Source organism: Gekko japonicus, unplaced genomic scaffold (genome assembly GCF_001447785.1).
Source record: "Gekko japonicus isolate JY-2015 unplaced genomic scaffold, Gekko_japonicus_V1.1 scaffold4, whole genome shotgun sequence".
Classification (NCBI taxonomy): domain Eukaryota; kingdom Metazoa; phylum Chordata; class Lepidosauria; order Squamata; family Gekkonidae; genus Gekko; species Gekko japonicus.
The window spans coordinates 2,052,440-2,063,474 of record NW_015165234.1 but is presented as its reverse complement, the minus strand read 5'-3'; the positions used below and the strand labels follow the sequence as shown (position 1 = coordinate 2,063,474).

Here is an 11,035-nt window from a genome sequence, read left to right as displayed (position 1 = left end):
TCTCCGAGTATTTCCCAACTCAGAGCTTGCTACCGTTCATCGGGGGCCGGTCTTGGCTGACAGAGGGATTTTTTGAAATGTTGATCTTTCTCCCGTACTCCTTCCAGGCCTCAGTATGGTAACAGCATGGAAGCAGGAAAATGCAAACCTGGAAAAGCCAGTGCTGAAGGCCAAGATAGAGAAGGGTTGAACAGCTGCCATGCATTTCCTTTTCGAGTTTAGACAGGCGGGAACAAAGGGGAACCAAACACTGCAAGATACCAGCTTGCTGAAAGGGTCACCCAGCGGGCTGGGCTGAGAGGAAACGGGCCCTGAGGCCTCAGACGGGCCTTTCAGTCCTACTCTTTGTCTCTCCCCCAGACTGAGGCAAACTGGGAGATGAAGGCCAACAAGACAGGAGGAGAGTTGATACGGAGAAGAGGGCCACGTGTGGATGGACGGACGGGAGACGATCCAGAAGGCAAGTTCTTCCGCGAAAGCGGGAGGCTTGCAGTGTAAGCAGGGGGTAACTGGCAACTTGAAGCCTGGCGCGACACCAGGGTCTGAAGCTCCCGATTGTCATGCCTGCCCCTGCTGATGTCATGCCTGCCTTTGCTGATGCCCCTGAACAGGCTCCTGAGGACCCTGAACAGGCTCCTGAGGACAGTACTGCAGCAGAAAGGCAAAGACTGGATCCTGTAGCTGAAAGCTATCTAAGTGGTGAGGAGGATAGAGCCTCCCAGGGAACACCTGCAAGGGATCAGTCTCTGCTGCAGCCCAGTAATTCATCATCAGACTCGCCTCCACCTGTAACCAGGCTCAGGAATGTAAGAAGACAACAGCTGAGAGAGCGAAGGCAGAATGCACGCATGCGTGCCAGAAGATCTCTTAGCCCTGATTACTGACAGGATCCTGTCCTCACTCCTGGCTAGCTAATGAGTTGATTAGCTAGCACTGTATATATGCAAGTCTGTTGCCAGCAGTCATTTGTGCTGGCAACGTCGTTTGTTCAGGACCTGAATCCTTGCATCTCTGCTCCAGACCTTGTGGAATTCTTCTCGGCTTGATCCTCGGCTTTTGACCTTTGGCTTTGTTGACCCTGCGTTCATCTCTGACTCCTCTGGTATTGTTGTGATTTATGGACTTGAAACTTTGGTATGTCTGACCCTGCTTTTGGACTGTGATTTAAACCTGCTTGAACCTTGCTACCTGGTTTGCCCGGCTTGACCTCGGACTGTTCCTGGACTTTTGCTTGCTTGTGTCACGCCCCCTGGTCCTGCCATGACAATGATCACTGTAATCTTGACCAAGTCACTAAAGCTTTTTCTAACTTGACCCTCAGGGTTCTTTTGAGATTTTTATTTATTTCATTTGTACCTTGCTTTCTTCCAACAGGGACTCAAAGTTGGAAGGGGAACCCAGTTATACTCTCTTGCCCAGGGCCTACAAAAACCTGGAACTGGCCCTGTCCCCCCCTACACACACACGTGATGGCCACAGGATGATCCATGCTCAGACAGGGGCACATGTGGAATTTGTATCTTTCTCACATGAAAGATCCAAGTACATTAGATATAGGGATGGGCATGAACTGCAAAAATGCAGTTGAAGTCTCCCCAGTATATTATTATTATCTGCTTTAGTAATTTCTAGGGGTGTGCATTCGGGTCTACCCAAACTGAAAATATACTTGAAAAACACCTTATTGGTATTTTCTGGGTATATTTTGGCATCCAAAACGTATCTGCGATTTTTCAGGAAAACTGGAAAAAAACTCTAGAAATATCCCAGACATATTCGGGAATTACCAGCAAACCTGAACAAAAGCTGAGGGGCAGGAGCAAGGGTGTTTAAAGGGTCTGCAGAAGAAATTCCACAACACAGCTGAGGGGGCCCTCTCCCTTCCGGCTCAGCTGGGGCTCTTGGGCTGTTCAACTGAACTGTCGAAGAGAGCTCCAGTGGAGCCCATGGGGAGAACTCTCCCTACAAGATCAGCTGTTTGGTGGGCTCTGTTGGGCAGTCTGGTTTAAACTGGGCTGCCCAGCAGAGCCCTAGCCCAACCTGTGGGAAGAACTCTCCCTGTGGGATTGGCTGCTTGGCCAGCTCTGTTTGGCTGTCTGTTTTAAACTGGGCTGCACAGCAGAGCCACAGCTGTGCCTGTGTCGAGAGTTCTTCCTGCAGGATCAGCTTCTTTGTGAGCTCTTTTGGATAGTCCGGTTTAAAGGAACTGGCCAAGAGCCTGAGCTGAGCCGCCTCTCGAAGGTTTTTTGGTTGCTTTGCTGCTGCCTTCTTTTCTTGGCATATTTCATTTCAAAATTGGGATCTCCGAAAAATCCTGGATCCTAATACTTTATTGGGATCCAAGTTTTTCTGGGAATCCAAATTGTTCTTGAGTCCAATAGACCCAACCCGAAAATACAGAGAGAAAAAACTGCACACCCCTAGTCACCTCCCTTATTTCCTTCTGCATCTGAAAATCAGCCTCAAGGGTTTGATCAGGTGGGTGACAGTACACCCCCACTTTTAAGTAACACTTAGGGCCCAGTATTTCCACCCATATTGCTTCTGTTGGAGAGTTAATTCCCCAATGATTTCTAACTTATTTGATTCTAAGCTCTCTTCGATGTACAACGCAACACCACCACCAACCTGTCCTGTGTACAGAGCTTATACCAAGGAATGCCTGTATCCTATAGATTTTCCCCATTCCACCATGTGTTTGAGATATGTACTATATCTAAACTGTTGTTGAATACCAAGCACCCCATTTCAGCTCAGAGACTTCTAGCATTGACATACAGACAACTATAATGTGTTTCCCTCTCCAGTAACCCTTGCCTCCCTTGGGACCTCAGTTGCCATGCATGGCCCTCAGTCACCATCACGCCCTCACTCCCAAGTTCTACTACACTCCTATCAATCTTGAGATACCCCTAGGAGCCTGCTTTGGTGGGGAGGGCAGGGTATAAATCAAATAAATAAATAAGTTATGGGGGGAGGTGATAATCAGGAAGATCATATGAAGGTTCAATCTACTACCTATGCATGTCTTCACAAGAATGGAAATGAGAATGCATGTGAGCACAGCTCATCCTGCAGGCAAAAGATCATACTTATTTCCATTTACAGGTACATCTTTCTATACTAAAATTAACTTGGCAATGCAATACATGAGAATGACTTCGATTTGGGTTAAAAGACATACAAAATTAATGAAGAATCACAACTTTATTTTCTACCCAGCAAGTAAAATGAAGCAATAGACAATGCAAAATCTTAAAACATTTGAACAGCACAAAAAGACTAATGCTAGGTACTAAATACAAAATATTTTAGAGATGTAAGGATACAAGACACTTCTAACTATTGTTTACTGTTTTCAGTTGCTAAATGTCTTAGCAGTATTAGGCCCAGTCAAACTGAGGAAATGACAGTGTCCACCTATTGCTGCAATGTAACTCATGACCAACTGACAGCTCAAGTCTAAAAAACTTCTAATTCAAAGATTCTAAGGGTGGCACTCCACCTATGTATCAAAACTGCATGAAATTACGTGTGTCCCCAGATGTCATGCCAGACGAAACACTTAAAGACATAAGTATTTACATCAAATCGCAAAACTCAACATCTCTACAGTAAGAATGCAGCATTTTTAAAAAGTGTATTCCTTTTAAAAAGTGAAAAAGCTTGAAATGCTGTTACACTAAGCTTTCTTACTTAAAAGTTATAAACTCCTCAGCCCGATTTTGACAGACATTACATTAATACAGAATTATGAATATGGTTAGACTTTGTGCATTGGCTGGGTAAAAAAGTCAAAACATGAAGTACACATTTGCATTATTTTCCTCTCAAGGTTAGCGCTTGCAGTTGAAGACTCCCTACACACGTATTTGCGAGATCTTTTGATTCTACTTAAAAAGCAAAGAACTGGAGGTATTCTTCGCCACCTTGAGATGTTCCACACGACTCTTCCAAAAAGAAAGGTAAATCACGTTCGAATACAGCCCTAGAAAAAGACACTTGTCATCGACTCTCAGTGGGTCAGCAGACGCCAGGTCAGCCATTTCACTTCAAATAAACTGGTTGTGTTTTTTTTTTGGGGGGGGAACACACGAATGGAGAACTACTCCATTTTCTCATAGCTGTTGTGGAAGGGGGAAGAAAGTCTTATGCAAGCGCTGGCCGCTCCCTAGACCCACTTGGTAAAGGAAACGCTTCTGCTGGTCGGGAGTGCGGGTGAAGGAAGTTTCTTTTTGGCTTCACAAAACCACCACTCTGCGGCGGACAGGGAAGCGCGCCTTGTAGTCGTCGCTGCAAATGCGCCCAGCGAATGGCTGAGCCTACCCAGGGCACCTGCCCCTTCACGAGCCTCCCTTCGAAAGGCGTTCCGGCGGGCTTGGCTCCAAATCCCTAACTCCCGTCCTCCTCACACGCACATAACGCCGCTAGGGAAGCCATTATTATTCGTCGGTGCCAGAACCACGCCCCAGCCCCAAGTGAGGCAGAGGAGGGGGGCACGGGAGCGGCGGCGGCGACGACATAGCCCCCCCCCCCTCTAGATGGGAGAGGAAAACGAGAGAAAGCGACGTACAAATTCTATTCAAGGACCCCTAACTGCACCACCAAGAGGATCGCCTGTCTGATACCCTTCCACGGCCGCCATTTGCGCTCAAACTCCCCGACTCTCTCTCCAGTCAGCAGCTCCTCCCCGCTCCTGCTGGTAACTTAAAGGGTGCATACGAACTTGCTCTCTGAGGCTAACGGACAAAGCCGTTTGATTGACTAACCAACAGTTCAATAGCAACCCGTAGCGAATTGCCACCCCTCCTTCCCGGCCAATGGTGTGAGGCCAGTGTTGAGGGTGGAAAACAAAGAGTTGTACATATATAAAAGAATATTACGGAGTTTTTACCATGGGCTTCCTACTACAATACTTACGATCGTCCACCTGGGGGGCGTGAGTGGCTGAGGTGCATAGCACATAGCCATTCATGTGAAAACCATACACAAAACCACCTCAAAATAAAACGGGTAGGGTCGGAGGGTCCACTTCGCGGAAATATTTGGCATAAACCAAATCCCAACATTTGTTTTGCTCACTGGTTAATAGGATACAGCTGGGCGGGGAAGGAGGTTATAAGGAAAGAAGGGCCATCGTTTCCAAAGCCACGTCTCTTTTCTTGAAACAATGCCAATACACCTAACTGAATCTGAAACATCTATTTAGTTAGGCTTGATTATCTTGTAACTCGGGCGATTAGAAGAGGCAGTAAGAAGACAAGTCTTTCTTTGCCCAGATAAGGAAAAGGGGATTGATGGGATGGTCCAAGAGACCTCCAGAGCCAATTTAGGGAAAGCCACATTGAAGTCAACGGGTTTAGAAGGGTGTGACCGGGTTTAGGATACCACTGAGAGACAGCGCGGGGACGTGGTTAGAGTGTGGGTCTGGGCTCTGGGACACCCAGGTTTGAATCCCCACTCTGCCATGGAAGTTTGCTGGCTGCATCAGGGGTCAGTCACTCTCTAGGTGTAATCTACTTTAGAGTATGGCTATGAGGATAAAATAAAAGAGACGGGAATGATGTAAACCGCTTTGGGTTCCCATTGGGATAAAGGCAGTAAACAAAGTGTAGTAAATAAAAAGTATGCCTTGGCATTACATAGATAGTTTTGTGCTTTGACTGGGGAAACATTGTGAAAACGAAGTTTCATGCCAGACAGACATCCAGCAGGTCTAACCTTTCACATCATTAGATCTGTGCGACAAGACTTTGTCTATTTTGCTGCTTTTAAAGGCATCAGAGCCCTACTCCCTTGTACTGTATGACTTATTTGTTGCGTGTCAGGAGGCAATTAAAAACAGGATAAAAATCCAGGACATGTGGCAATGCAACAAGTGAAACCCCTTCCCATCAAGATGGGTAGCATGTTAGTCTGTACCTAGCAGCAGAAAAGAGCAAGAGTTTAGTAGCGCCATAAAGACTACAAATTTTGTGACAGTTTATGAGCTTTCGTGAGTCACTGCTCACTTCTTCAGCCTGATCTGAAGAAGTGAGCAGTTATTCACGAACGCCCATCCCCTGCCACAAAATTTGTTAGTCTTTAAGGTGCTACTGGACTTTTGCTCTTTTCTACCCTCCCTGTCATTTGAATTTCATGGAGGGGGAGCGGTAACAAGCTCTTTCTTCTATAATAAAAAGATCTGGCTCCTGTCAGAAAGATTATTTTTTCTCTCTAGTATCTTTAAAAAAACAAACAAAAAAAACTTCTTGGGGTGTAGAAGCAACGCCCAATCTCCCCGCTGATCTACTGCTCCCACTCTAGCCTCACCCATGGAGGATTCTACTCACTACCATTAGAAACCTGAAGTATATTATCAAGCTCTACGAGACCACTTTCCCTTGGCAAAAGCAGCGCGGCTACCAAGCTCGAGCGTAGCCCTAGAAGAGCGCTATGACTGACGTAAGTCAACAAAGGTCACGTGGGCAGGCCTGGGCGCGGCGATTGGCTGCGTGGGCACAGGCAAACGGGGTGGGGAGGGGGGGTCACGGTGGCGGCGTGGGGTTCGCTGTGTGACACAATTACAACAACTTTGTGCAGCTGCTGGGGAAGTTTGTACAGGCAACAAATACGCCCCACGCGGGTGCGCGCGGGCCCCTGTCACCCCGACTCCACTCACCTCTCGCCGCCGGGGCTGGCGGCTCAGCAGCGATGTAAACATTCTGCTCCGCCGCCGTCACCGCCAGCAGCAGCAGCAGCAGCAGCAGCCGCCTCCTCCTCCTCTTTCTCCTCCTCCTCTGTTGTTGTTGTAATAAAAGTTGTGGTGGTGGTGTGTGTGTGTCGGGCACCCCGCCCCGCCCGGCACTGGGGGGGGTGTTGGGGGCGCGCGGGGAGGGGGGGGCCTTGCGATCGTGAGTTAATTACGTTGCGTTTCCATGAAATCGTGTGGAGTGTCGCTCGCCGCCGCTGCCGCCGCCTCTACTGCTTCTTTCGGTGATGAGGAAAAGAAAATGGCGGCGGGGAAAGCGAGCGGCCAGAGCGAGGAGGACTTCGCCAGCCTGACAGCGGAGGAAAGAGAAGTCCTCTCCGGCCTCGACAGGTATCCGAACGGCAGCCTCCGGGTTCCGGCTCGTCCGGGGTTCCCTCTCGCCTGCCCGCCCGCCGCTCGGGGTGTGTGAGGGAAGAGTGAGTGTGTGCGGGAGAGAAAGCGAGCGCGAGTGAGGGAGCCAGCCAGCCAGCCAGCCAACGGGTCGTGGCGGTGCTCCTGGGCCGGAGAGCGGGCGGTGTGTACCCCTGGCCGGCCAGCCGGCGAGAGAGAGCGGGGGAGGGAGCGCGCGAAGGAAGCGGTTTATTTCGGGCGGGGGTTACTCGGCTAACGTGGCTGTTTCCCCTCAATCCCTCTCTCTCTCTCTCTCTCTCCGCCTGCCTGCCTGCCTGCAGCCGACTCTTCGGGTTTCTGAGGCTTCATGAAGATGGCGCCAGAACGAAGGCCTTGCTGTTAAAGGTAAGGGGACTGGGGTGGGGGAGGAGGCAACCGACGAGGGAGCCACCCTCACCCCCCCGCGCGCGCCCCCGTCCGCCCGTGTGTGCGTTTATGGAGGGAGAGCGGAGGCATTAGACCCCCCTCGCATCGCCACCGCAAGACTCGCCAGCAGAGTCTCTGGCCCGGCCTGCCTCGACCGCCCTCTTTCTTGGCTTTCGGATGGGAATGGCTTTCCCCAGCTACTCTGGCAGCACGCGCCTCTGGCCAGAGGTGGCTCTTTCTCCTGCCCTCCCACCGCCAGGTGCTCAGGGTGGCGAACGAGGTGCGTGGTGTGGCAACCTCATTTTTGGTCACTTTCTGGGCTTTGTCCCAGGAGTAGGGCGGAGAGAGCCCCTGCGCATCAGGCCTGGATTTCTCCAGCTGGGAACAACCTTTGTGAATAATCGGGAGACTGGGCATTACTTATTTGCTATTTGCCACCTTGGACCTTCGTTTTCTCCGGGTCTTAACCCTTTTCCTCTTTTCCGGGAAGATGGACTTTACTGAACCACTATTCCTGATTCCATTTGAATGGTATGACTCTTGCAGAAATGTGGTCCTTTTCCTTCAATAGTGTTCAGGAGTAGATGGCTAAGTGATTTGTTTACTTTTTTTGTTCTGTGATCCCTCAAACCTGCAAACTTCTTTCAGTGAGTCTCTCTCTCTGCTTTTTTTTTTTGGGGGGGGGGGGGGGCGACGGCCGGCTATTTTTTGCTGTTTCTCTGGAATGTGAAAAAGTTGTTTCCCACCTGAGTAGCTGCAGAAAAATGTTTCTGGAAAAAGTTCTTAGTCCTGTCATTTGCTTAAGTAATGGCTGCTCCAGTCAGCCCAAGATGGCTGGACAGGGTGGAGAAAAAAGCAGGGTGGGAGGAGATAAACAGGGAAATAATTAGGAGCAATACATGTGTACATGAGCTGAACTGTACAGTTTTCATTAGCTAGCTACATAGAGAAATTGTGCTTGTGTCCAAAGATTCCACCCCTTCCCCCTTAATTTGCTAAAGTAGAATTGTATTTGCAGAGCTAGAGGTTAACATCTACCTGTAGCATATTTAGCTCTGTATCTATAAGGCCATAGAGCCTAGACATGACAATTTAATTTTTTGAAAAATTGTTACTTATTACACAGTAGGAAATACATTAGTCTATCTTGTTTTCTCAGAGTATGTTTGGCATATTACTGGGTAGTCTGGGTGTAAGAAACTGTTCTCATATTTTAAAACAGTGTTGTTTTGCATTGGATTTATTCATCTGTTTGGACATACTTTAATGTTTGCCTGTTGGTTTAACTGGCAGAATTGGTATTCTATGAATAGTTACATTATTTTTCAGTTCATGGAAATAATTACTTTTGTTTTAGATAATTTACTTGTTCTATGTTTCTTAGGCTTTACTTGCTGTTTTGAAATAGGCAGCTTTCGAAGGCACTGGATCTCCTATGCACTAGATACTTTAATTTTAATGTACATCCTCTGGCATATTGGTCATTGTTCAAAGTTTCATATATTAATGGATTTGAAATATGAAAATGGTTCAGAAATGAGAGTACAGTAAGATTATGCTATTAAAAATGTTAGAACTCAATCTGGCAGTAGAAACAATAAAAATACTTGTTTGATTGTGATTTGTTTTTTTAAAAGGACTAATGTACCTTTAGCAGACTTTCATGAGCGTCCATGTTTATTACGCATTTCTTTAGCTATACATATATTTAGCCATCTGCTTCTATATGGTGGTAGGCTTGAGATCTTATGACTCTTATGAGATAAAGTTCTGTGGTTGGTATATTTAGTATATGCTGATGTGTTATTTGTAATGTTGAAAGCATTGGAAACTATTGACCTTGGCTTATAGTTTTGTTGAACAGAACTTTAGAAATTATAAAATGTGCTTTAATGCATGTAACATAATATAATGTAATCTTGTTATTGTTTTAATTAACTTGATGGGTATTTTGAATATGTAAAACATGGATAGAATGATAGTTAAATAGGAATGAAAAACGAGGGCAGTTAACTAGGAATGACAGAACAGGGCTGATAAACTTACTACAAATGACTGTTCCATTCCATTGGATGAGTGATGGCCTAGGCCTTAAAGAATTGATTGACATTAGAATGGATTACTAGCAGGCAAAAGTTGTGGTTGAGTTAGTTACAGACTAGTGTGTATCTTAGGCCCTAGACAGGTAAAGATTATGACTCAGGTATCCAGTCACCAGAGCAGCAAAGCTGGTTATAGCAGTCAAAAATAACCAAGAATGCAGCAACAGATTTCTGTCAGATTGGGGATAGAGCTGTAACTGCCCTAAGTGATTGTGAATTGTATGTAATTAAGCAATCCTAAACAAGTTTATTTAGACTATTACTCAAGTCTGTTCAGTTGGGCTTCCTCCCATGAAAATGTTCTTGTACCATTGATCTTCTGGGCCCTCATTATTAGATGATTCTTAGTGTCCTTGGTTTGCAGAAAACTCTGAAATCTTAAATTAAAGGGGGGGTAGCCATAAGAGTGTCTGTAGTTTTAAGAAATGAATACCCTCAGTGTCTGTTTTTACACTGTTCTAGGCTTTGTTTCCGTCATTAAGGGCAGAGGGCAGGGCCCTTTCTGGGACTGTTTTGGCCTTTGACAGAGGACTCACAGAGGGGCCAGGCTTGACAGCACTCACCCAGGCACGGCTGCCTGCTACTGTTCAACAGCAGCAACCCTGGAGTTTCAGACTAGGACCTCAAATCCCCACTCTGCCATGGAACTTCACTGAGTGACCTTGGGCCAGTTACACATTCTCAGCCTAACTTCACAGGCAAGGTGGGATTGGTGTTTAAGAGTACCTCCCAGTGGGCCCTTGCCTTGTGACAGATGGGCTGAGTCTGGCCTGTGTGAAGTGAGGAAGACAGTGCCCAAGGCCCATCCAAGCCCTGTGCAAGGTGGTGTCTGGCTCAACCTGCCTAAGGTGAGGGAGGCAGCCCCCAGCCAGTTGGTTAGGGAGGCTGCAGCTTTTTCTTCTCTCTCACTTCTCCTTCTTTGCGGGGAGTAGGACCAGGGTGGGCTGGAGGAAGGGCCCTTTTCCAGGGTTTTTTATTCCCAGTCTGTCCCTGTTCATAGGGTTGTTGTGAGGATGAAATGGAGGAGGGGAAAATGTTGTAAACTGCTTTAAGTCCAGGCTGTGGAGAAAGGCAGAGTATAAATTAACTAAATAAATAATACATTTAGCTGAAGATGGCAGATAAAATGTTGGTTGATGGGTTGGGAAGAAGGAATCAGAGAAAGGTGAGAGGTATGCGAGTTGCCTGCAGGAAGGAAACCAGAAATAGCGTGTGGAAGAGGCGATGAGGGAAAAGGAGGTGCCCCACACAAGTTCTCATGGGTTCACCACTGTGCAACTGGGCCTGGTCCAACAGCTGGCGCAAGGTAGCTTGGCCAGACTTTTTCCAGAGGGAGGCTACCAGGGGAGGGGAGGAGGGAATGCTGGAAATGGGGTAGATAAAAATAGCTTGGTTGCGGTGTGTGGGTGGGAAGGAGAGAAGGAAG

General features: G+C 47.4%; 1 protein-coding gene and 1 long non-coding RNA gene across 3 annotated transcripts in view; one reads left to right on the top strand and one right to left on the bottom strand.

Moving 5' to 3' along the window:
* Positions 1–6,775, bottom strand: part of LOC107109230 — a 27,823-nt gene extending 21,048 nt beyond the window's left edge. Inside the window, exon 1 of the long non-coding RNA XR_001482470.1 lies at positions 6,662–6,775. This is a non-coding gene — a long non-coding RNA (uncharacterized LOC107109230). The remainder of the gene's footprint in view (positions 1–6,661) is intronic.
* A 133-nt stretch (positions 6,776–6,908) lies between these two features.
* Positions 6,909–11,035, top strand: part of KDM6A (lysine (K)-specific demethylase 6A) — a 262,078-nt gene continuing 257,951 nt past the window's right edge. Inside the window, exons 1-2 of one of the 2 annotated variants that reach the window (XM_015409805.1) lie at positions 6,909–7,081; positions 7,423–7,486. In XM_015409805.1, coding sequence (XP_015265291.1) covers positions 6,918–7,081; positions 7,423–7,486 — 228 coding nt within the window. In that variant the 5' untranslated portion in view covers positions 6,909–6,917. The remainder of the gene's footprint in view (positions 7,082–7,422; positions 7,487–11,035) is intronic. The other variant, XM_015409804.1, reaches the window with a different exon arrangement.